Below are 26,422 nucleotides of genomic sequence, written 5' to 3' on the forward strand. Positions count from 1 at the left end.
GACGGCTAACACATTTTCCCATGCATCGATAACTTACCCCCATCATTACCTCTTTTACTGTGCCACGATCAGTATAAATAAATCAGTTTTCTCATTTTTTACCTTTTACCAAACCTTCCTCTCTCAAGAACTCAGAAGAAAAATTCTCAAGAGAAGCCCAAAAAAATTCAGTGATCCGAGGCGTGTCTAACCAACCTTGAGCATCAACACTCGTGACTTCTACACAATCTGCAATCTAAGTAAGTTCTCAAACTCCTTCTCTCTGTTATACCATGCAAAATAAATTTCACAAGTTCTCTGGTATTCGGGTATGAGTTTTTGAATGTTTTTTAGAAAAAGTATTATGGGGTAATCGGGCTCATACACAGAAACATGATAGGATAGAAGTTTTAAGTGGTAAAAACATTAAGTTAGGCTTATAATCGATGTGAGAAGTAGGAATACTGTTTTAGGGCCCAAAATCGAAGTGAAAATTCAAGTTTTATGCTTTCGGAAAAATCTGGGTTTTTCCCGCCTGTTTTCGGAGTCGAAATTTTTTTCTGAAAAAACTTTTCATTTTCGCTTTTTAATCTGTTTTTCCAAACTGCTCGCATACTTTTAGTGTTTATGTTAGGATGTTGCTGGTCGTATAAAAGCTTAACTTTTATACACGAGCAACGTTATCCCAACGTTTCCACTTCTTCTATTTGTCGGTCGTAGATTCTCATCTCCCCTTTTCTGTTCTCATTCATACACGATCCTTGGGGAGGTGAGAGGTCAATCGATGACGATCTTCTTGCGCTGCTGTTCGAGGACCAAGAACAACCGTCACTGTCGTTTTCGAAAGTCCTATTTTCACAGAAAAACCCACTGACCAGCCCTCCGACCAATCAACCAAACATGGGTCGCGTGAAAATACACTGCTTGTAGAAAGAAGAAAACTACCAGCTCTCCTTCTAACCAGCCTGCCCCTCGCGCTGAAGACCCTTCAACTAGCCCTCAACCTGTACATGTTGCACCACCAGAGATCCAACCCAGGGCCTGGCCTCCTGACGACCTTAGGCTAAACATTGACTGATATGTTGCGCCTCCTAGCGAAATATCGGCCAGGATGGTGAATAATTATCTCAAGAAGTATGGTCTTCCTGGGATCACCCTAGTCAAAACTTCACCCGACCAGAGGGCAAACGTGACTTGAGGCGCCTTCAGCGCCTGGTCGCGGTACCACATTGAGGAAGGGGAAATTTTTCCCCTGCACGAATTCTTTCAAGGGGTGGCCAATTACTTCAAGGTTGCCCCTTTTCAAATAACCCCCAATGGATATAGGGTGCTCTCAGTAGTCTATATCCTCTACAGCCACAAAAAATGGCATGTGCCAACACTCCATGAGATCAATTATCTCTTTTATCTCAAATCTAACCCCAACTAGAATAATACGGGGTTCTTCCATTTCTGCCACCAGGAAACTGGCCGAGTGTTCCTGAGTGACATTACCCACAAATCCAATGTGGCGAAATCCTGAGTGACAACCTAGCCTTCACGCGAAGAGGTAAATCCTCAAATTTTTGGTCGTGTATTTTCCTTTCGATTTTTCCTTCATTATCCTTAGAGAATTAATATTGTATCTAGGCCCCTGGTACTGACCAGACCCCATTCCAGAAATGGAGATCAGGGCTGCAGCACTAGCCAGCATGACGAAGTCGAAAAAAGCATCTAGGAGCTGGTTAACGAAAGCAACCTAAGGATGGTAGGCCTTCTGGCACCTCACCAGGAAGTGAGGGAGTCCACCGCGGGGAGTGCTACCGGACCAGAAATCCCCGAGTAGCAGCAAGATGTGTCACAATCCTAAAGGCAAAAACCAACGGCAGTGACCATCCGAGAACCATCGGGCAACACTCGAGCTGCTGCTACCCCTGCCCCACAAGGGAGAGGGAAACAAAAACTGTCGGAATACACCAATGCTATATCCAAATCCTCTGACGAGAATGGTATAGATCTCTCGCTTTTAGATATCTTGCCCATCCCTTATCATCTATTCGATAGGGATGGCAATTTTACTTTTTCAACCAGAAATTTTAATTCAGACTTCTTCGAGACAAAGAATGAGTGTAGCTGTAGTTCCATAGATAATAGAGCGACCAATAGTAATTGCTCAGGTATACTACTTAGAATTTCTATTTCTATTATTTTATTACTTCTTTAACCTCCTTGTTTGATCATTTGTTTCTATTTTGTAGTCATGCCTTCTGAAGAAGCCTTTGACATCTACACCAACATCGATGCCGAAACTCCTCTGAGTAGGAAGAGAGGAAGCAGGCGGCACCTTGGGGAAAACAGTAGCAACCCCTCCAAGAAAAGGGTTCGAGTAGAGAACCCTCCAGCACCACCATCCTCCAAGGAAACGACCCCTCCTCCAAGTCCCCTCAACTCAACTCCTTCAACTCCTCCCGACACACCTCTTCCTGAGCAATCAGAAAAAACTCAAGCCGAGGTTATCTTGAACGCTGCCTATAGCTCGGCTAACGACAAGCTAAAGAAACTGTCAAGACACCGTCGTAGCTAGGAAGCTTTCAGCAACATCCCCTCTATGAAGACCAACCAGATTCTCATCCGTGCACTGAACGAAATACTCAGTGTAAGTTATAACCTTTGTTGCATTTTAGCAGTCTAGCTCGCCCTTTTATTTATACTAAGAACATTACTTTCTCCCTGGTTGCAGGGTGTTCTAACCATGAGCCCTGATTGGCGTCGTTCTGAGGAGATTGATGCTAATCATGCTGAGGAAATCAAAGCATGCAAGCAGAGGGCCAAAACATCTGAAGAAAAGGCCAAAGCATGCGAGGAGCAGGTCGCCCGTCTGAGCGAAGAGCTAAGAAAAAGCCAAGAAGCGGTGGCCAAGGTTACTACAAGCAAAAACGAGTTCAAGGAAGCTTCGGAGATCAACTTCAAAGAAGAGACCAAACTTCAGAATGAGCTGGTGGCCAGTCGGCAGGAAGTCACCGAGCTGGAGGGGCGAGTAAAGCAGCTCGAGGAAACAAATGCTCGGAACTTGGAGAAGTTCAAAGGGGAAACTTTCAACTGCTTCTAACTCTTCTGGAAAAACAATTCCGAGGCAAACTTTGACTATCTCCCTGAGCATGCGAGGAAACTCGAACTAACGAGATGCGCTGCTTGGCTAGAAGGGGAGAAGGCCCGGGAGTCTCCTAAAATCTCCATGGCAACAGGCATCAAGGGTGCTGAAGAGGAGGCAGGGACCACCGTCGACCAGCAATCCCAGCCAGATCCTTCTGCTGCTCTTGCTGCTCAATGATTTATATATATATATTTTATTTTTCATTTATATTATTTGCTTTGTAATTGGGACATATGAACTATGGTTCGTAATGTTAAGAAATTTTTTGCAGTGTAGGGCAGTTTTCTTTAAATTACAAATTACATCCGAGCAGTAACTCCTCGCAGTGTAAAACATTTCAATTTGACGTTATAACATTTGCTATATATTATAACATCTGCTCGCATGACCGAACTTAGCATAGCACTTTGTTTTTATCTTACAAAATCCAAAAATTTTGAAAAATAATCTAAGTGGCATAGTATGCTTTCCCTTATTTTTCTCGTGTGATTACATATGCTTGTTTTATTGATATGCTTTGCTTGCTTAGTACCTTATATGCCCCCCCAAGTGATCGAGGAGCTTAAGGTCCTCGATCACTTGACATGACCAAGACCTGTTCGAACATTACTGCTCGCGAACTTATAAAAATGATAATATAGCAAAACAACACACGTAATGAGAAAATACTTGTAATAAATACAATAATTGGCTAGAATAACTGGCAGCACACAGTTCCTTTTATTTCTCGTAATAAATGGATTAAATTGTGTCTGTACGAGTGATCAAAAATTGATCTTACACTTGTAAGCGACCAGTCACAAAATTGACCAGCCCTTATTCATAAACGTTTAAACACTGAAATTAATACAAGCCAGTTCTTTAAAAAGAACTGTTTATTGATAATACTTGCGTAGGTGTTCTCCATTCCAAAAGTGAGTAATGAGATCTCCATGCAAGCGAGCAAGTTTATATGTGCCTGGTTGAAGGACTTCCTCAATCTGATATGGACCCTCCCAATTAGGTCTGAGCACTCCGGCAGCTTGATCACGAGTGTTGAGAAAAACTCGCCTAAGTACTAAATCTCCCATGTTAAACTTTCTTTCTCGCACTTTAGAGTTAAAATATCGAGCCACCTTTTGCTGATAAGCAACCACTTGAAGTTGAGCTTGCTCGCGCATTTCATTGACCAAGTCCAAAGACTCCATCAATAACTGATCATTAGTACTCTGATTGTATGTCAGCCTTCTATGTGATGGTGGGTCTAGCTCAACAGGCAACATGGCCTCATACCCATAGGTCAAAGAAAATGGAGTATGGCATGTTGTTGTTCGATTCTATATGACCAAAGGAATTCTGGTAATTGTTCTAGCCATGCCCCCTTTGCTTCTTCAAGCCTTTTCTTCAGGGTGTCCTTTAGGGTCTTGTTGACAGTTTCAACCTGTCTGTTTGCTTGCGGATGGGCTACCGATGAAAAACTTTTGATAATCCCATGCCTCTCGCAAAAATCAGTGAAAAGATCACTGTCAAATTGTGTGCCATTATCTGAGACAATTTTTCTTGGTAACCCATATCGACACATGATGTTCTTGACCACAAAGTCTAAAACCTTCTCGGTCGTTATTGTCGCAAGTGGCTCAGCCTCAGCCCACTTTGTAAAATAGTCAACAGCAACCACTGCTTACTTGACATTTCATTTTCCCGTGGGTAAAGACTCGATCAGATCAATCCCCCATAATGTGAATGGCCACGAGCTTTGCATCTGTTTGAGCTCATTCGGGGCTGCTCGAGGTATTTTGGAGAACCTTTGGCACTTGTCACATTTCCGCACAAAATCCATGGAGTCTTCATTCATGGTACAAACCTTAGGATCTTTTTTGACAATCTCTGCCCCCCAGCATGATCTCCACAGAAACCTTGATGGACCTCTTGCATTAGTTCCTTGGCCTTTTCCTTAGAAACACACCTTAATAGCAGCATTGAGTACCCTCTCCTGTATAAAATTCCGTCGACTAGAATGAACAGAGCTGACTGCCTTTGGAGGGTCCATGCTTTGTTTCTTTCTACTGGCAACACTCCTTGCTTAAGGTATCTAATGAAAGGTGTCATCCATGTGTCTGTCGCTTGGATCACCAGTGAAGACTCCTTTGTTCAAATGCTTAGTGCTGACAAACGCTCAACCGACACTATGTTCAAGGTGTCAACGTCCTTCGCACTTGCTAACTTGGCCAAGGCATCAACATTTGAATTCTGATCAGGAGGTACTTGCTAGAGGGTATACTTTTTGAATTATGCCAATAAGTCCTTTGCTTTGTTCAAATAAGCAACCATCTTGAGATCTCGGGCTTGGTACTCTCCAATAATTTGATTAACCACCAGCTGGGAGTCACTGTAGATCTCGAGTGACTCTATATCCATGTCCTTGGCTAATCTTAATCCTGCGAGCAGGGCTTCGTATTCGGCTTCATTATTGGACGTCGTAAAGTCGAATCTGATTGCACAATGGAATTGATGTCCTTCGGGCGTGACCAAGATCAAACCTTCTCCATCATTATGCTCGTTGGAAGAGCCATCTATGAACAATTTCCACGAAGGAGTTTGACTTTGGAATCGAGGTTCCTCCACTGGTCCAACATTCTGGATTCCAGTGAATTATGTGACAAAGTCGCCTATCCTTTCACAGTTGCCCGTGGAGAATAAGAAATATCGAACTACCCAAGCTCGACTGCCCACTTTAATAATCGACCAGCGACTTCTAGTTTCTGCAGGACTTGCTGTAATGGCTGGTCGGTAAGTAGCATGATGGGGTGAGCTTGAAAGTGTGGGCACAGCTTTCTGGAGGCCAGAATCAAGCAATAGGATAACTTCTCAATGGGTGGATATCACAACTTTGCTCCTACCAACCTCTTACTTATATAGTACACAGCCTTTTGGACATGGTCCTCCTCTCTAATCAAAACTGCGCTAGCAGCATACTCTGTGACTACCAGATAAACGAACAAAGTCTCTTTTTTCGACCGGTTTGGAGAAGATCGCTGGTTGTGACTTATGAAACTTTAGTGCCTGAAAAGCATGTTTGCACTCTTCTGTCCATTCGAACTTCTTGTTGCCCCTGAGTAGGTTGAAAAATGGAACGCACTTGTCTATTGATTTAGAGATGAATCTACTCAAAGTGGCAATCCTCCCTGTCAGGCTTTGAACATCTTTAATCTTGGCGGGTGAGTGTATCTCGATCAGGGCCATGATCTTTTTGGGATGAGCTTCGATTCCTCGCGAGTTTACTATGAATCCCCAAAAATTTCCTGATCCAACACCAAAGGACCACTTGAGGGAATTTAGCTTTGTCTGATATTTGTTCAAGATGTTGAAGCATTCTTGCAGGTCCCCGGTGTGCTCTTCTGCCTTCTTCGACTTGACCATCATTTCATCGACATATACTTCCATCTTAACGTCGATAAGTTCTTTGAACATATGGTTGACCAATCGCTGGTAAGTCGCACTAGCGTTTTTCAAACTGAAAGATATTACTTTGTAACAGTAAAGCCCTGTGTCTGTTTGAAAGCTAGTGTGATCCTCATCTGGTGGATGCATAATGATTTGATTGTAGCCAGAGTATGCATCCATGAATGATAAAATCTCATGCCCTGATGTAGCATCGACCAGCAGGTCGATCCTAGGGAGTGGGAAACACTCATTTGGGTAAGTTTTATTGAGGTCTGCGAAATCCACGCACGTCCTCCACTTGCCATTCGGCTTGGGAACCAGTACAGGATTAGAGACCAAAGATGGATAAAATGCTACCCTGATGAATCTGTTCTCCTTTAGCTTCTCGACTTCATCTTTTAACGCTTTCGATCAGTCTTTGTCGAGCAGCCTCCTTTTTTGTTGCACTGGTGGAAATTTTTTGTCTATATTTAAGACATGGCTAATAACTGCTGGGTCAATCCCAAGATACAACTCCCGCATATCTGATTCAAGTTCCCAGGTCGCCTTCTCAATCTTGTTGTTTCTCCACAGAACCTTCACTAAGGCGATGGTCTTGCTCCGCAAGACTTTATCCTTCTGATCGAGAACTTGAACCAGTTTCTCCTCATAAGATAAATCCTGGTCTAGCTCCAAATTCTCATAACTTAGTACATGCATCGAATCTGATACATACTTCTGGAGCTTGGAGACGTGAAAAACATCATGAACCCCTGATAAAGCTGGAGGCATCGCCATTCTGTAAGCTACCTCTCCAACCTATTCCAGAATATCAAAGGGGCCAAGAAACCTAGGGCTCAGCTTGCCCCAAACACCAAACCGTCTTACTCCCCTCAAAGGTGAAACCCTAAGAAACACATGGTCACCGACCTGAAACTCTACGCTTCTGCGTTTCAAGTCTGAGTAACTCTTCTGGCGACTCTGGGAGGCGAGCATTCGAGCTCTCATCTTTCCAATTACCTCATTGGTTCTTTGAACCATCTCAGGACCCAAATATCTCCTCTCACCCGTCTCAACCCAATGGATAGGTGATCTACACTTCCTCCCATATAGCATCTCATATGGAGCCATTCCGATAGTCGCCTGATAACTATTATTGTACAAGAACTCAATCAAAGCGAGATACTTTCTCCAAGATCCACCAAAATCTAGCACACAGGCTCGTAGCATGTCTTTCAGTATCTGAATTCTCCTATCAGACTATCCATCTGTCTGAGGATGATAAGTGGTACTAAACCGCAACTGCGTGCCCATAGCCTTCTACAGACTCTCCCAAAACTTAGAGGTGAAGGTGGGGTCCCTGCCGGATACTATCGACCTTGGAGCCCCATGAAGTCGAACAATTTCCTTCACATACAACTCAACATACTGCTCCACAGTATAAGTCGTCCTGACAGGTAAAAAGTGGGCGAACTTGGTATACCTATCCACAATCACCGACACCGAGTCATGCTGTCCCGCGATCTTCGGCAAACCAACCACGAAGTCCATGGTGATATCTTCCCACTTCCTCTCTGGAATCCCTAGAGGCTGCAGTAACCCCACTGGCCTCTGATGTTTAGCCTTTACTTGCTGACAAGTTAAGCACTTGGCCACATAATCCACCACATCCCTCTTCATGCCCGACCACCAATACAAAGCTCTCAAATCTTGGTACATCTTCGTCGTACCCGGATGTAAGGAACAGGGAGTGGTATGCGATTCATCCAAGATCTCTCGCCGGATATCAGAATCCATCGAAACACAGATCCGACCCTTGTACTTCAGTAACCCCATCTCTGAGATAGAAGAGTCCATAGCCACTCCGACTAAGACATTCTCTCTGTGCCCTCTCAACTGGGAATCCTTCCCCTATGACTCCTTGATCCTCTCCAGGAGTGTAGACTGAAGAGTGATGTTGGCTAACCGACCAACCACCAACTCTATACCCGCTCTAGTCATCTCCTTAGCTAGCTTATCAGATATATGTCTCGAACTGAACAACTGCCCTGGGCCCTTCCGACTCAATGCATCAGCCACTACATTAGCCTTCCCAGGATGGTATAGGATATCATAATCATAATCCTTTACCAACTCTAGCCACCGTCTATGGCGCATATTCAGGTCCTTCTGAGTAAAGAAGTACTTCAAACTCTTATGGTCAATGTATATCTCGTACTTCTCACCATACAGATAATGTCTCCAAATCTTAAGTGTGAATACCACCGCTGCCAACACCAGATCATGTGTAGGATATCTCTGCTCATACTCCTTTAACTATCTTGATGCATAGGCTATCACCTTTCCAGATTGCATCAACACGCACCCTAAACCTTGTCTGGAAGCATCACAGTAAACCACAAACTTCTCATTGTCCGTCGGCAGACTCAACACTGGTGTGGTGATCAGACGCCGCTTCAGTTCCTTGAAACTGTTCTCACACCTGTTTGTCCATAATACTTAGTCTTCTTCCTTGTCAATTCTGTCAACGGCGTAGCTATCCTAGAGAACCCCTCAACAAACTGCCGATAATATCCTGCCAATCCCAGAAAACTCCTAACTTCAGAAACACTGCTCGGTCTAGGCCAATCTCTCACTGCCTCAATCTTACTTGGGTCAACCAGAATCCCCTCCTTGTTGACAATATGGCCCAGAAATGTGACTTGCGGTAGCCAAAACTCACACTTGTTGAACTTAGCATATAACCTATGCTCCCTCAACCGCTACAATACCAAACGTAGATGCTGTTCATGCTCTGTCTCTGACTGAGAGTAGACCAGAATGTCGTCGATAAACACAATCACAAACTTGTCCAAATAGTCCTTGAAAACCCTATTCATCATGTCCATAAAAGCTGCTGGGGCATTGGTTAATCCAAAGGACATAACCAGAAATTCACAGTGTCCATATCTCGTGCGGAAAGCGGTCTTTGCTATGTCCTCTTCTTTAATCCTTAACTAATGGTAACCTGACCGGAGATCAATCTTGGAAAACACCGTCTTTCCCTGGAGCTGATCAAACAAATTATTGATCCTAGGCGGTGGGTATTTATTGTTAATGGTCAACTTGTTCAGCTCCCTGTAGTCAATACACATCCTAAGAGAACCATCCTTCTTCTTGATGAACAACACTGGAGCACCCCATGGCGAGAAACTCGGTCTGATGAACCCCGAATCCAATAATTCCTGCAACTGAATCTTCAACTCCTTCAACTCTGCCGGAGCCATTCTGTAAGGTGTCCTAGATACTAGCTCCCCCCCTGGTGCCAACTCTATAACAAACTCAATCTCCCACTATGGTGGCAACCTTGGCAGATCTGCTGGAAATAAATCTGGAAACTCACATACCAATCTAGTCTCACCCGGTCCAACCGATACAACTCTAGAATTATCCACAACGTTTGCTAGGAATCCTATGAAACCTTCCTGTATCAGGTCTCTAGCCTTCAGTGCTGAAATCATAGGTACTCGCGGTCCACTAACTGTCCCTACAAACACAAAGGGTACCTCCCCTTCTGGTTCAAAAGTCACCATCCTGCGCTTGTAGTCAATCGTCGCCCCATACTTCGATAACCAATCCATCCCTAGAATCATATCGAAGTCATCCATTGCTAACTCAATCAAATCAACAGCCAACTCTCTACCGTCTATCTCTACTGGAAATGCTATAATCCATCTCCTAGAGACTGTTGGTTCCCCAGTCGGCAACAAATTCTAAAAACCCCTATCATACAAAACACTAGGTCTACACAGCTGACTTATCACTATAGCAGACACAAATGAATGAGTAGCTCCCGAGTCAATCAATGCAGTATAAGAAACCCAGTACTAGAAATCTGACATGTCACAACCGAGGGGCTAGCCTCTGCCTCAGTTTGAGTCAAGGTAAACACTCTGGCAGGAGCGAGACTGTCGCCTTGCTTCAGCTCCTCTTTCCTGGCTTGTGGGTAGTCCTTCTTCAGATGATTGGCACTCCCATAGATAAAGTAGGCCCTAATCTTGCAGTCACCCTGATGTCATCGTCTGCATCGTGGACACACTGGAAAACTCCTCCAGTTGTCACCTCTGCCCTGACGGCCGCCAAAAGCACCCCGTTCCCTCCTATCCATACTAGGAGGAACAAAAGAATTTGGGGCCTTTCTCTTTTTCTCATTGGAGCCACTACCTTGACTAGATCAAATAAAAGGAGACACCGTCCTCCTGGCATTGTGCCTAACTGCGCTCTCTCTCCATATCTGATCCTCGACCCTCTCAACTGTAAGGGCCTTGTCCACAACCTGGGCATAAGTAGTAGTCTCTTGATCCAAATTAATCTTCACATCATGGTCAATCATAACATTCAATCCCCGTACAAATCTATCCCATCTTGCCGCATCAATCGGCACCAAATCCAGCGCAAACTTCGCCAATCGATCAAATCTCAAGGCGTACTCAGTAACGGTCAATCGGTTATGAGTCAGGTTGATGAACTCGTCAACCTTCGCAGCTCGGACTGTAACACTATAGTATTTCTCGTTAAATATGTTTCAGAACTCCTCCCAAGTCATAACTGCCACATTCCTCCTCTGAGTCACTACATCCCACCAGGTGCGAGCATCTTCTTTGAACATGTAGCTAGCATAAGCCACCTTCTCGTTCCCTTCCACCCTCATAAAATCTAGGATGGAGGAAACCATATTCATCCACTGCTTTGGCCGCAGTGGGTCTGATCCACCCTCGAAGGTGGGAGGATGCTGTTTCCTGAACCTCTCATACAAAGGTTCCCACCTGTTCTCCATAACAGGCTGAACTGGCATTGGCGCCACAATCTGTTGAACCAATAACCCAGTAGCCTGAGGAGGGGTCTGCTACCTCAACTGCCGAAGTTCTTCCTTAGTTCATTGCATTCTTGCTTCCATTTTGGCAAACATTTGTTGACATCCTCGGCCTTACTGTCGCGGAGTCTCGATGATTGTCGAGGCATCTCAACAATATGCCTGCAACCAACGACGCCGCTCATCAGGCATGATAACAACATCCAAAACCACCTCCCAATCACATCAGCCAACCATAATAGCAATCCATATAACATACAAATAACATATAACACTCAACGATCCATGCCCTGGCATCATGCATATGTTAACTCATTCATCATGCTCTATATAAAATAAGCAGGCAAATAGGGGAGCTAAACACATATTCAAGCATATAAGTCAATCATTACCAACCAACCCTGAGTTGAGCTTGTCACTGAAAGCGAGCGTACATGTTCGGTCAATCTCTAGGAACCATAAACATTGGCTCGCTCTGATACCAAGTTGTAACGCCCTACTTCCTTAAAGACGTTACTAAGTGAGTTTTATCATGAAATTAACTCGCTAATTGAGGTTTTAAGACAAAAGTGTAGCTAAACCATAAACAAAGTCACATAATTTAAAAATATATCCATCACTAAAGAGTATAAAGTGTTTAACACTTGGGATCCCAAAATACTATTTAGAAATATTTACAACTCAAAAATATAACTAAAGTCGACTAAACGACAAAATTTAGGTTTAAAACAAATATCTCACAAAATTACCCCTGGCCGTGGTAGCCAGGCAGGCCAAACATGTACGCGTCGCTTCACGCTCTTTGTACTCATGGTTGGTCGACTTTCCCCTTGCCCTTACCTACACCATAGAGCATCCGTGAGCCGAAGCCCAACAAGAAAACTCACACAAGAAAATAACATATGCATAGCAATCATTCAACATATAATCAAGCCGCCAACAGGCTAAACACATACGGACATGCTATCCCAGGTGTTTTACTAGGCCCTGGGTTTGCGGTCTACACCATAAGGATATCCCAGATATCCTATAGGGTCTCACCCTGGAAACTCACACTCTGTGTGTTAAATGCTGCTCCTGGCCCCTTTGCCATATCCGGCCTTGCCGTTCTTGACCTTCGCCGTTCTTGGCCCTTGCTGTTCTCGGCGTTCGTCGTTCCCGGCTCTTGCCGTTCATTCACATATATGCACACATAGCATAGCTAAACACATACTTAAACACGTATAAATAGAATCAATAGGGCTATGCCCTGCCACATAATCATATAAGGTCATGCCCTGCAACACAAACTATAAGGCCTCGCCCTGCTCTACGGCTACAATAGTTTTCTTACCTGTGTCCCGATCTTTCTAAGCACCGATGTCCCGAGCACAGTTCCCTAGTCCGAGCCTTGCTGAAAACCTTGAGCTTAATTGAGTCTCTGAATTAATTCTCTAGGTTCCAAGCCTCTAGCCCCCAAAATCCCAGCTTTAAATCCTTAGTCTCTGGTTAGATTTCACCAAAATTCACCAAGCTTCTAAGAGAGAAGAGGGAACCGAGAGATAGAGAGAAAGGGTCGGTTCCTTAGCTTCTGAGTGTTTCCTCAATTTGTTTTATTTAACTTAAGTCTCTAAGGTTATCTCAAAGGCTCGGGGTACCCAAAAATGCCCCGGGGGAAAATGGTAAATTTCCCCAATATTCCCTCCTAAACGTTATAACTTCGAATATATCTCCAAATATTTATTTTCATAACCCGATAACCCAATAAAATGTCTAATGCCCGAAATACCCCTCGACTCGCCCCGAGTCGGGTATTTGACCCCGTTGTGACTTTCTAGCTAACTACTCCCTAAGACTGTCTCGGATTGTGCAACACAGATATATCACAATAATTACATGTATGCCCTCAACGAGCTAAAAGTGCAAACATGCCCCTAACGACCAAACGGGGCCCGCATGCATATTTAATTCACCTAATCATGCATTTCTAATCACGTACTCCTCAAAATTCACATATTATAATAATAAGCCACTTATTGCCCTCTAGGCACGCTAATCAAGGCTCTCAGCCTTATTAGCAAATTTGGGACGCTACACTCACCATGAAGCTCGAAGGAATCTCTATCCTCGAAGATGATTTCCAGTGAATGAGTCCAAGACCAGACCTCATACGAGTTTTTAGCTTCCCCAGTGAATACGCGAGGACAGATCCTATGGAATCCCTAATAGAATCGATGTTTTTGCCCTAAGGTATATACCATAGGTGGGTCCTCTAAGACAAGGTTATCTACATCAGGTTGGTCAGCCATGTAACCTACAATTTATAGAATTCAAGCAGGTAAGCACATAGAAATTACAGGAACGAAACATAAGACATTACTTACAATAAGTGCCAATCTATCTTTGTGAATGGACATGTGGGTTTTCTATAGAACCAGTTTAGCCCAGTGCTTTGATACAACCTGTAACGTCCCATAAAATCTCTTAACATAATTTGCGGAAAAACATAACCATTTTCTAAAAATAAGGTAACCGAAAATGCATATAAAAAAAACTTTTCAAAATATCCAAGAGTTCAGAAGTATGTGCATACTTAAAAGTAAATTACAGTGTCATAATTTTAAAATATTCAATAAGCCCAAAATAATTTCTTAGTTATCATATGGGTTCTAGTCCCCAAAACATATATTCCCAAAAGAGTGGTCCACATGTACATCCTCGCAGATAAACTCCAACGCTCACTAATCCACTTTGCCTTTGAGCTTACCTAAAACACGAAACAACTAGGTATTCATTCATATCTTAACATACAAACTTTCTTAGTCATCTTCACATACATACATACGGAGTCATTCATATCTTAACATACATATATTCTTAGTAATTCATAACTTAACATACATACTTACTTATTCATTCATATCTTAACATACATACTTAATTACTCATCTTAACATACATACTTACTTAGTCCTTCATTTCTTAACATACATACATACTTAGTCATTCATATCTCAACATACATACATACACACGTAGTCATTCATACTTTAACATACATACTTAGTGTTACGGAGGAACCTTCAACATAACTTAACATATCTTAGTATATCTTAGCATATATTACCATATCTTAACATATCTTAGTATATCTTAACATATCTTACCATAGCATCCACGGGTGTAAAGAAGTTACACCGATTACCGAGACTCCTAGAAGAACTCGGCATACTTTCTTACTCATAGAGATTTGATTCCGATATTAACTTACTTACGTGTCACGGGTTTAACCAGACTTCTTACATGTTGTGGTGGCCAACCAACCTTAGTTACATAATCACTGGTTGTGAACCAGTTTCTTACTTAGTTCCCCGGTGCGTAGCCGGAGTTCATAGTTGTCACAGTAGCTAGCCGGAATCGGAATCAACTTACTTATGTGTCCCAGAGTTTAACCAGACTCTTATGTCACGGGTGTTAAATCAGACTTCTTACATATAGGAGTGGCCAACCGACCTTAGTTACATAGTCACCGGTGGTGAACCAGTTTCTTACTTAGTTCCTAGTAGCTATCTAGAGTTCATAGTCATCGCGGTAGCTAGTCGAACTACTTACCTTAGTCATGAGTATACAAACCCTCTAGGACCACAGTGTTGAGTAAACCTTCTAGGACTAGTTCAAATTATTAGCTTATAACTTAGTTATCTAAACTAGTCATTAACGTGTTGTAGCCAAACATATCATACGTTGTCTTACCCGGATTCCTTAGCGCTTGCTTATGGAAATATTTTATCAAGAAGCGAGCCTTCCCACTTAGATAACACTATAGCGAAACCATACAGTGACTCAGATTAATTATGGCATTCTATTAATTAAGTTTATGTCCTAAATGAGTGATTATGGATGAACATAACATATTTCCAATACTTTAAAAGAATTTGTTCTTAAATCTTAGAACTTAGACTAAATCCTTGAATTTGTAGCCTTATCACATTATTCATAAAATAAAATATGCCTGCAAATAATGGTGCCGAAAATTTTGAAATAAATTCCCAATTGCATAAAAATACCACTTTCTTAAGCCTAAAGAAAACTTTCATTACCGCTTTCTTATTTTTATTATAAAATAAAATTGTTAAATGTTGTCTCTCATTTTATTAAAATTGTAAATTTAAAAGGTCCATTTTTAGTAAATTAAGAAACCCATAAGTTTTCTTATCCAAAATGATTTTATTTTCTTAATTGACTAAATAAATAAATTTTAGTCCTATCTCAGACAAGAGTACTATCTTATGATTTTTCAATAAAATGTAAAACCTTATTATATTTTAAGCCACTTAAATCTAATAAGAGTCTAAATAGTTAAAACCATCTAAAAGTGTTGATTTTAAACTTGCCAAATCGCTGCTCAAACATGCACTCTTCAAGCTGTCAGTATTTTTCACTCCAGCTTGCACATCAATCACAAAAAACTTATAACTTGACCTAGACATAACGTCTTTTAGTGTTTCATAATTCTAAAATCAAGTACACTTCCTTAATAATGAAATACTGAAAGTCTCATTTGAAAATTTGACCAATAACCTAGTGTTTGGCCCGTTGGAAGCCACTGTAACAACACCATCTTGGCAGCAAATAATTTGAACATCTAAGTTGGAAAATTTATAACTCCCAAAATATAGTGAATTTTTAAAAATTGTTTCATAGGATTAATATTCAATATCTTTAGAATTTTCAGTAAAAAGTTCAGAAAAAATAATAATTTTTACCCACTCAACTAACTATTCATTGTTTTAAGGTTGGAACTGCCAAATCCTAATCCAGCTTGCACCACATTCCTAAAAAGTTCATAACTTGAGTTATATAAAACGTTTTTCAGTGGTTCAAGCTGTTTAAATCATGTACCCTTTCCAAATAATGTATTACAAAAAATTTCATTGAATAATTAGGTCTGTTAGGTATGATTTGACCCTTTGGAAGCCACTAAAAAAAATTGGCAGCAAGCATGCATCAACCAATCCTATGGAACTTTGGATTCCAAGCTGCCAAACACCACATAGACCACATGCATGCATTATGAACCCAATAAATAACCTTATTACAACCCAAATAACTAATTTAACTCACAAAACAATAATAAAATTCAGATTTTCTTTGCCATTAAAATGTTGTGGTAAGAATCAAGATTTTTGCCTCTTTATGTTCAAGCCTTTAGGGTGGTTGAAATCTTAGGGTTTCAGACCACTTATAAACACTTCACACACTTAAATTCCTTCCGATAAACACTAAGAATCATATTATAGAGGTAGAAAATAGAAAAGGAGAGGGATGCTTAAAAAGTGTTTCCTCTAGGGTTTACCTCTTTCAAAAATTTCCTCCTAAGCTTGCATGCATGTAGATGATGGTGCTCACACTTGCATCAACCACACCTAGGTTTGAAATGATGGCTGTGGTGAGTGTTAAACAAACATGCATAGAGTTTTAGAACCCTTAAAGGTTCGGTCAACATAGGAAGAAGAAGGAAAATAAAGATGGTAAGAAGAAAAAGAGAACTCACCTCTTTTTCTTAACTTTGGTTCAAGCTTTTTGTAAAACCTTCAATGGAGCTTCTTCAATGGTGCTGTAATTTCTAGAGAGAGAAGAGAGCTTTGAGAGAGATGAGTGTGTGCTAAAAAAATCAAATAGAGTAAGAGAGAGGGAGGGTTCGGTTGGGGCTTTGGGAGGTGAGGTTGAGTGTTGTGTTATCTTAGTTTTCTTTTCAAGAAGAAAAGATGATAACATGGGAAAATAATGATGACTATTTTTCTTGAAATTATATTGGGCAAGTTTTTCCCACTCAAGCACTCTACATAACCAACCACACATGCCTCAAAGGGCCTTTAATTTAAATTTTACTAATCCTCAAATAAGCTTCAACATAAGGTGAAAAAGTCATTTAGCATAGTGTATAGTTTTGATTAATTTTTCTTAGTGAGAAAAATCAATTTAAATAAAATGGGACATCACCAAACTTATCATATTTTATTATTAAAATAACCTATAGTTATTTTTTTTTAAGTTTATGCTCAAAATTATTTTTTCCATAATTATTCAATTAAGAATATTTTATCCGAGATTTTTATCCGATTGGGGTCTTTGACCCAGTCCATGACGAAAGGTATCAGTTTTTAAAAGAACCGCACTTATCACAATATGGCTAGCATTCAAACATCATGAACTTCTTGTAACATAAAATGTTCCCTTGAAATAATACATAATACGGGGAATTAAAATACCCGAACTAGAGTTTACCCGGTGCCCTAAATGCAGGCCGTTACATCAAGTGTCAAGAATAGGACTTTAGAATAAGTTTGCCCTTTAAATTCTTCTCTTATAAGACGTAGTATGATTATAAGCTAAGATATGCATCATGTTTTGATTTATAGGATCTTAGAGCGATCCCACTCACAAAAAGGAAAAGATAAGCTAATTACTTAATGTAAGGAAATTCTGTACCAAGCATAAGATAGGCTATGTGGATTTTATTTTTTTCCATGATATGTATAAGTTTATGATATGCTTTTCAGTACTATGAATATTGCTTATGTATGTGTTGTACACCAAAATAAATATGAATTTAATTACGCAACACGATGTATAGCTGACAGATAAGTATATGAAGAAAGCATACAGATAGAACATCTATCTAACTCTGGAGTGAGCAGCTTCAGTCAAACTTGATAGATTACGACAACCAGGTAATCTCCAAATCGCCTCTTGCACACGCAACTTAGTTCGAGATGCGCGATAGCCAAATCATCTTCGTTAAACTCTGAACGTGACTCGTGTCAATTCATGTTAGTTCTTCGACATCCAACTCAAAGGAAGTGTTCAGATCGCGGAAGCCTGATCATGACACAGAGTGAAGGATCCCAAAAGACTCGGAGATTCCTAATACACTCATTAATGCTTAGATATTATTCTGTATTTATTACCCGATATTGGGGTCATAGAATCAATATGCATTAATGTATTTATGTAAATGGGATGGTACCCGAAAATTGATGTTACCATATTTATGCACGATTACCCAAAACTGTCCTGGTAGAATTCCATATAAATACACGGTAGAATGGACAGAAAGGGAGAGAACATTTTTGTATACTGAAACTCTGGTGAAATTGTGACATAAGATTTTACGGTGAGAAACAAACAAATTAATAAGAGTGATTTGTGGACTAGGTGGATTTTAACCACTGAACCACGTAAAAAGTGTGGGTGATCTTAATACCTTTTTTTCCCTCCAATTATGGTTTAGAAAAAGCCTAATCTCTCTATTTTTGAATTTCTTAATCCACTGTTGGTGAAAAACCGTGTCAACAGTATGCAATGATGTTTATGACTTGTTATGGATGCAATTGTTTGCTATGCATGCTAAGGTTCTGTAGTTATGGGTGACCATCTGTCTGTGTTGTGGTATGTCCATATTACAGGACAGTCATCGTGGAAGTATATTGAGTTTGCCATTTAGTATGGGAAATGGTTATTCTTTTGACCATGGGGTCTTCAGGCTGATCACCTCCTTATGTTTAATATACTAAGTTTCATTCATGATGGCTATATTTATATGATTTTGAATTACATTATGATAGAGAGGCCGAAGTATTTGATTAGGGTGCTGAATCCATCAAATCTTATGATTTTGTTTATAAGTTTTATGATTAGTTAAGATATTAGGATGCTTGTTATGCTCATTATGTATTATTTTATGTTGTGACCTAGTCTATACTTCTGTATGTTTTGCTTCCTTACTAGGTGTTTTAGATCATCAATTACTTTTTGTGTACATGTAAAGCTAATGTTTAAGAACTCAGTGACGATGAGCTAGACGGGATCTCTTCTGCATATGCATTATGTGGACAAATGACCTATTGGCTTAGTGGGGTTTCCTTAAGTCTTTTGCAACGTGTTTTTAAGTCTTCTATGTATGTGTTATGTTTTTAAGCAAGTCAAGAAGACCATTTGGCCAAGTACTATATTTTTCATCGTTTAAAGATTATGTTTTGTTTTTAAATACTGAGATCTTAGACTCACACATTTTTAAATTTGGTTTTGCAATGTAAACACTTTTATTATAATCATGCATGCATTTCCTTATGAGTTCAACAACTGTTTTATGATAAGTTGGCCTTTTAGAGTGAGTTGATTATTACGAAAACATTGTCATTTTCCAGTGAGAATTTTGGGTCATTATATTTGGTATCAGAGCCTACATTTTTTTTGGCTCTTATAGTCCCTTGCGTTATGCATATGAACGATCTGAAAGTCGTCAACGCATCATACTATAAGTTGGTACTTTTCTACTTAGTATTTTGAGTTGAGTCTAACCCTTATGTTTTGGTTGTTTAAGTAGAGAAAAAAAGCCTAGAAGGAAGGCCTATGCTAGGAAGATTAAGAAGATGTTGCCTAGGTCCAAAATGCATTGGCATGAGATGATAGCTAAGGTTACAGAAATATGAGACATTAAGATGGACCCTTATGATAGGTATAAAGGGTTGACGTGTGTGTTTTAGTCATAAATGTCAATAAGCATATGCAAGCTATTTGGTGGCATCTAGCTGGAGTGAGGACCTCTGAGGAGCAGTATTGGGCTCTTAAGTTGGTACTAGACTCCCCCAGTAACCGGTTATAGTTAGAAGAAGCATGGGATTGAGTTGTGGCAAATGAGGTCGATGAGAGAGATGTTTATGGGGCATCAGTAGTGAAGTTTTCCCGAGAGTATGTCCATGACTTAGTAGAGGGTAATGCCACTATAGAGAAGGAAGGATTTCTGTATGATTCAAGGTGATGGGAGTCCTAAGGTTTCCTGATAGAAAATCTAGCATAAAAGAAGATGGTATTATCTCTGTTATTATTAATATGTTGTTTTCCATGTTCATGTTTATATGCTAAGTGACAATAGGTCACTACTGACTAATTAATTCATATTATTTTTTTGTATCCTTGAAGTATGCACGGTTGATCTGTTTATGCAATGATATTTATTTTGTTTCTTGGAATCTGTTTATGTTATCTTGGTGCCTAATTATTGGTTAAGACTGTTAGAATTGTTCTGGTAAATTCAGTAGTTATTTTTGCCTATGGATTGATCATCTTTGGCTTAATAGGACTTTGAAGATTTGGTCATGCCTCCGGGAAGATCAACACGCCGAAATGGAAATGACACCCAAGCATAAGGGGACACAGCTAGAGGCAACACCATGGATAATGCATTCTTGATGGAGTTCAATTGTAACCAAGCTGAGGAAGTCACTCGCTTACGACAGGCCATTGCTCAGGCCACTACTCAATCCCTGAGAGTAGGGACTTGCTCAAAGGGAAGTTAATGTGGTTCAACCAGAGATTGCTTATCAAGATTTGGTGTACAAGCACTTCAAGAAGCTTCATCTTCCTATGTTTGTAGGGAGTATAGATCCCTTGGGAGCAGAGGAATGGATGAGTTCAATTGGATCCATCTTTGATATGATGTAGTTAAAAGATGGGGCCAGAGTATCTTGCACCTCAGTTATGCTGAAAAAGGATGATCGCTTCTGGTGGGGCAATATGAAGAAGACACGGGATGTCAACATGTTGACATGGGCTAATTTTCAATAAATCTTGAATGAATCAATTACTACTACGATTGATGAATTGCACCAGCCGGTTCAGGGAAGCAAAACAGTTATGAGTATGCCCAGTAGTTTGCAGGTTAGATAAGTTTGTTGAAAGCCTGGTTGCGAACGAAGTTGCCAAAGTAGACAAGTTTATGAGGGGCCTGAGGATGATGATAGCTAGAGACATTGATATGACTAGCATGGGAGTGCTGAAATATGCTCAGGCTCTAGAACGAGCACTTAAGGAGGAAAGGATGGAGAAAAGGATATGTAAGGATAATGCTGCAAAATGCGAGGCATGGAAACCTAGCTCCCATACTAGTGATCACAAAATTCCAAGTACGTGGGAATGTTCAGGATAAGAAACCTAAGAGTGGATTCTGAAATCCTAAGAAGCAGTTCGGATCAAGAAAGAAATATGCGACCTGTAACAAGTGTAACAAGAAGCATAAGGGTGAGTGTAGGGCTCAAACTCGCCAATGCTACATCTGTGGTCAAGAAGGTCAGTTCCAAAGAAACTGTCCCAAGAGCAAGAACAACAAGATAGCTGACCAGAAATAAGATGACAAGCTGGTACCGATAATAGTTTTTGCCTTGACTTAGAATGAAGCTGAGGCGAGTACCTCGGTGGTCACATGTCAGATTCGTATAGCTAATCTCTTATGTAAAATAATAATTGATATAGTGCTATGTACTCCTTTATATCTCCTTACAAGTTAGAAAGATTAGGAAGACCTAGTGTGTTATTAATGGTAGGTTTTGGTACCATGTTTCCAACTCGAGAATTTAGCTCAAGGCTCGAAAAATGATGATTAAGGTTAAATTTTTTATTCGAGGAACTAGAAAGTATTTTCAAGGACTAGAAAAAAATTTAACGAATAAGTTATGGTATTGTTGTCCGTGTTTTCACCGAAGGACATGTGGCAATCCTAGTAGGGCATGTGGCGAGGACGCGTACTTCTTCAAGTGAGGCCACACCCCGAGGGTTAGTCCTTGGAGGATTGATATCTCGGCTAGAGGCCACGTCCCTCAGATAAATGTTGGGAACAGACGTCTCTCTGAGGCCATGCCCCAAGAACTGGATAGTGGTCCTCAGTTTCCTTACAAACAGTTGTCTTCCAGGCCAAGGACCTTGTCCTCGGGACCTAGAAGGCTAGCCAGGTGTCAACCAATGCAGGTTTGCAGCATCAGAGGATTACAACCTTTTTGGTGATCCATCCACAGTGTAGTCAATTGTACAACTTGACAATTCACACTCCCACTACGCCGCCTGGCAAGGAAAAACGTGCGCATGCCCTGACAGTGCCAGGGGCATGTTCCCCATAAAGTAGGTAACTTTCTGCAGTGGGCTCTACATTTTACGCCTAGGTCATGGTCTCTAGTTATTGCAACCCAATGCATTAAAGTGGTATTAATACCCCAATAACGGGGAGAATGTGTATTAATTAGCTAACATGTATTAATTATAGATGATTAGCAATTAATGACCCCAACCTCTATAAATAGGGCTGGGGATCTCATTGTAAAGGGTTTAGAATTTTTATAAAAAGAAAGTCTTGTACTCAGAGCAATATAAACGCTGAGTACACGGAGGACACGGAGGAAACACCGGAGGTGGTGGTACTCCATTAATAGGTGGCCACTTAGCAACAATAGATTGATTCCCAGGAAGGTAACATCGCCGCCCTATAGGAGATGGTGGTGGCCATGAAGGCCACTATTGTAGCTCAAGGGCTACGAGTGGACCCCAACGATAATATACTAGTTGGGCACCCAACTGGCGTGCCACCTGTGCATCATGTTGGAGTGCCACCATCAATGTAGCTGGTATGCCCCCCGAGCACCCGGTCGAAGAGCCGCGAGATCCACGAGCTGGAGTGTCCACCAAGCATCTAGCTGGAGTTGTAACCCCAGTGCCACCACAGGATCGTGGCAAAGGAAAAGTTGACGATAATCTTGCTCCAAAGAAAAAGAGGGCTCATCAAGACCTTGAGGGCCACCAGATTCCTAAGTAGGTTGGTAATGGTAATGGACCAGGGGTCCGTGGATACCGCCAGGCTATCAGTGTCTGTGGAGCTCGGGGTTTTCCGCCCTGACGCGCCCATACGGATCAGGCGAGGCCTAGAGGTGGTGTCCCCTCTGGACCTCGCCAACCCAATAGGAACAATGGTCTGGGGGTCCACTCAAGGAATATCTCGCAGAACCAAGAACATGGTATCAGTACCTCAGGAAATGATGAGAATATTGAGTCCAACAGAGAGACCGAGGTGGATTGTCCCGAGGATAATGGCGTGACCCGGGGTCAAGCTGGCCTACGGGACAACCTTAATTCCTAAATATGTAATAAGGCCAATGGTTGTGAACCCACCAGGAAAGGTCTATCAGACCTACGGGACAACCTCAATGCCCGAATAAGAGATAACACAGCGCAGAACGTCAACCGAGATCACGATCTGCTCTGTGCGGAGTTAGAGAGTCTGAAGAAGATCATGCTAAGAATGGCTAGGTGACAAGGCCATGAATCAGACTTAGAAGATGAATAAGTGGAGCCATGTGCTCCCCACATTGTGGAAGCCCCCTTTCCACAGGGCTTCAAGATGTCGGCCATCCCGCCCTATGATGGCGGCTGGGATCCCACCGACCACCTTTCTAAGTTCAACAAGTTGAAGTCGGTGCACCGCATCTCTGATGACGCTAAGTGTCACGTGTTCCTGATCACTCTAATAGGACCAACAGATGAGTGGTTCAAGAAGCACTGACCATGATCCATTCATTCGTGGCATCAGCTGTCATCTGCTTTCCGAATGAAATTCATAGGGGCTCGGAAGGTGAGCTTTGAGGTAGATGATTTTGGCAACATTAAACAAGGGCCCTTCAAGACCTCTAAGGCATACATCAAACGCTTCAAGAAGGAGGTGGTGAGAACCAAGAGGGTTGATGATCAGCAGCAATTGATGGCCTTGCAGATTGGAATTTGCGCACGGTCCCTGCTTTGGGATGACCTTTAGCGGAGGGGATGCCGACTGCTCAAACGACTTCATTCATTGAGCACAAGAGTATATCAGCTGGGAGGATGCCCAGATTAGAGCATTCAGAGGACCCGTTACCTTCCCCACTTTGATCGCATTTGTCCCCATGGCTTCGGGAATCTAGTATTCCCCTTATGGTCCCATCCAACCAGGCTTGGGAGGAGTCTAGCCTAACCTGAGCGGCCCGCCTGTAAGTTTTAGTGCCATGCTAACTCCTAGTTTCATCATGACCCTGACAGGATATGGAGCAACGCCCACTGGATACAGTGCTTATCAGCTTTCATTCAGTGCTGAAGTTACTGCTCCATCCCAGTTTGTTGCACCCAGTCGAACCCCTAGTGGCAGTAGACGCAGGGGCATAGGCAAGGGTTGGAAGCCCAAGGAAAATGGAAACGCACCGCCCGAGCAGGGAGCTAGCTCTGGTGAGAAACATGTATCGTAGTACTTTGAGTATACTGACTTGGTGGCTTCCCAAAAGAACATCTTCATTGCCACAGAAAAACATGTTTACTATCGAAAGCGACAACCCATTCGAAAGGATAGGGAAAGGCGAGATCCAGGCACGTTTTTTTGTTTTCACAACAACATAGAGCACCACACCATTGAGTGTCACCAGCTCAAGGATGAGATCGAAACCCTCATCAAGTTGGGACATCTCTACCAATATGCTAAGGGTGGAGCACGCGAGGCCCAACTCCCCATGATTGGAGTGCCCGTGTCGCCAGTAGGCCCATAGGTCCCAACAGTTGCTCCTGTGGCCCCACAACATCCAGTGATCCGAGGACCTCCTAGGGGGAACCTCTCAAGGCTCACAGAACAGGTATTCACGAGCGTTGAATCATTACGACAAGGTGGCTTTGGCTCAGTTGCCTGTCCAAATGCCTCGGATGATTGACCAAGTCATAACGTTCTCCAAAGAAAATGCTTGGAGAGTACACTTCCCGCACCATGACCCGTTGGTAATTGAGAGCCAAGTCTCCAACAAAATGGTGGCGCGGATTCTTGTGGATAATGAGTTCGGTGAACATCCTGTCTAGATTCGCCTTTGAGAAAATAGGGCTGACCACAACATATTTCTCCTCATGCGCCTAAACCCATTACCGATTCTCGGGAGAAGCCCTCATCCTGATAAGGCAAGGAGAATCCCGTAGAAGCCCTCATCCCCTCTGAGTCAGCCGAGGCACCCTTGCTTGAGAGGATTTGGGGGGGGGGGGATCTCCTTGCACTTCTCAGAAAATCCATCATCTTGGGGGGTAGGAGGCCTCAAGGTCAATAACCTCATTGGTAGTTGTGGGCTCGGGGCAAGAGCTGGTGGAGCAGCAGTAAAGGTTGCTTGGATAGTTGAGGTAGGTGTGGGCATTGTGGTTGGAGCTACCAGGGTGTCAATCTTGGAAAGCCTCGACACCCTCTAACATTTCGACCGCACCAAATCAGAATGGCCCATACTTTTTGCACAAAGAAAACACCCTGATTAGTTTCAATAAAAGAAAGGAAAATCACAATAGAATAAAATGTGAGATCAAATATAAAACTCCTTGGGAGCCCCACCACAATCAGGCTCCTCAGAATCGAGGGAAAAATGAGCGAATTCGCGTACAAGTCGACCCATCTCCTGTGTTAGGTTGGTCTCGTGCTGACAAAACCAGGAGGCGTACATGGTTGTCATCTTGTTAAGAGGCACGAAGCCTTGAGGGTGCCTCTTCCTCATTGGGTTGCGGAGAAACACGTCGATGAGGTCCTAGTTGTCTTGGTACTCCTCCTCAGACCACCGACACCCTGAGACTTGGCCACATTCGAGAAGGGAGGGGGAAAAGGATGAATGGTCGGGACTAGTTCCCTCCCTTACATGCCTAGCATAGTAAAGTGTGATCAAATATTTACCTCGAGGCATGGAAGATGACTCAATGCCTGCCTCAAGCTCCTCATCTTCCTTCGCCTATGCGGCCGCCTGCTCTCCTTGTCCTCCTTGCAAAGGCGTTGTACATATTAATGTTGTTCCTTGGATGCCATGTACTCTGTGTGTAACCTTGCCACATTCAGAGAATGCTTCGAATCCTGAAATTTGGTTAAAACCACTGGATTTATGCTCTGCCTTGCCTACAGCAGACCATATTGTCTGAGATGGGCATCGGTGATGAGGAAGTCAAGCTCTAGCTCCTCGTTGCGAATGGACTCCATCGCCCAAAGTCTTTCGTTGAAAGAGTCAATGAAGGGAGTGCGGCAAAACGGACCTGATTAAGATGACACGGACGAGGATGAGTCGCGAACTAAATACTACCGTACTAACTTGTGCAAGGACAAAAGTACTTACAAATTGTAGCAAAGTCCAAGAGTAGTGTGGGGTTGGTCCTCGTCGAGAAGTCGTCTACCCAAAAGAACTGGTCCTTGTAGGCCCGGGCGTGATTCTCGTTGCCGCATG

The 26,422-nt window shown here is 42.1% G+C and overlaps 1 protein-coding gene across 1 annotated transcript; it reads left to right on the forward strand.

Moving 5' to 3' along the window:
• The first annotated feature begins 2,566 nt into the window (after window positions 1–2,566).
• On the forward strand, window positions 2,567–3,067 carry LOC133825278 (uncharacterized). The gene is made up of 2 exons (XM_062258243.1): window positions 2,567–2,614; window positions 2,699–3,067. The coding sequence occupies exons 1-2, from the start codon at window positions 2,567–2,569 to the stop codon at window positions 3,065–3,067; spliced, it is 417 nt and encodes a 138-aa protein (XP_062114227.1).
• Window positions 3,068–26,422: the final 23,355 nt, after the last annotated feature.

This window comes from Humulus lupulus, chromosome 3 (assembly GCF_963169125.1).
Source record: "Humulus lupulus chromosome 3, drHumLupu1.1, whole genome shotgun sequence".
In the NCBI taxonomy this organism is placed as follows: domain Eukaryota; kingdom Viridiplantae; phylum Streptophyta; class Magnoliopsida; order Rosales; family Cannabaceae; genus Humulus; species Humulus lupulus.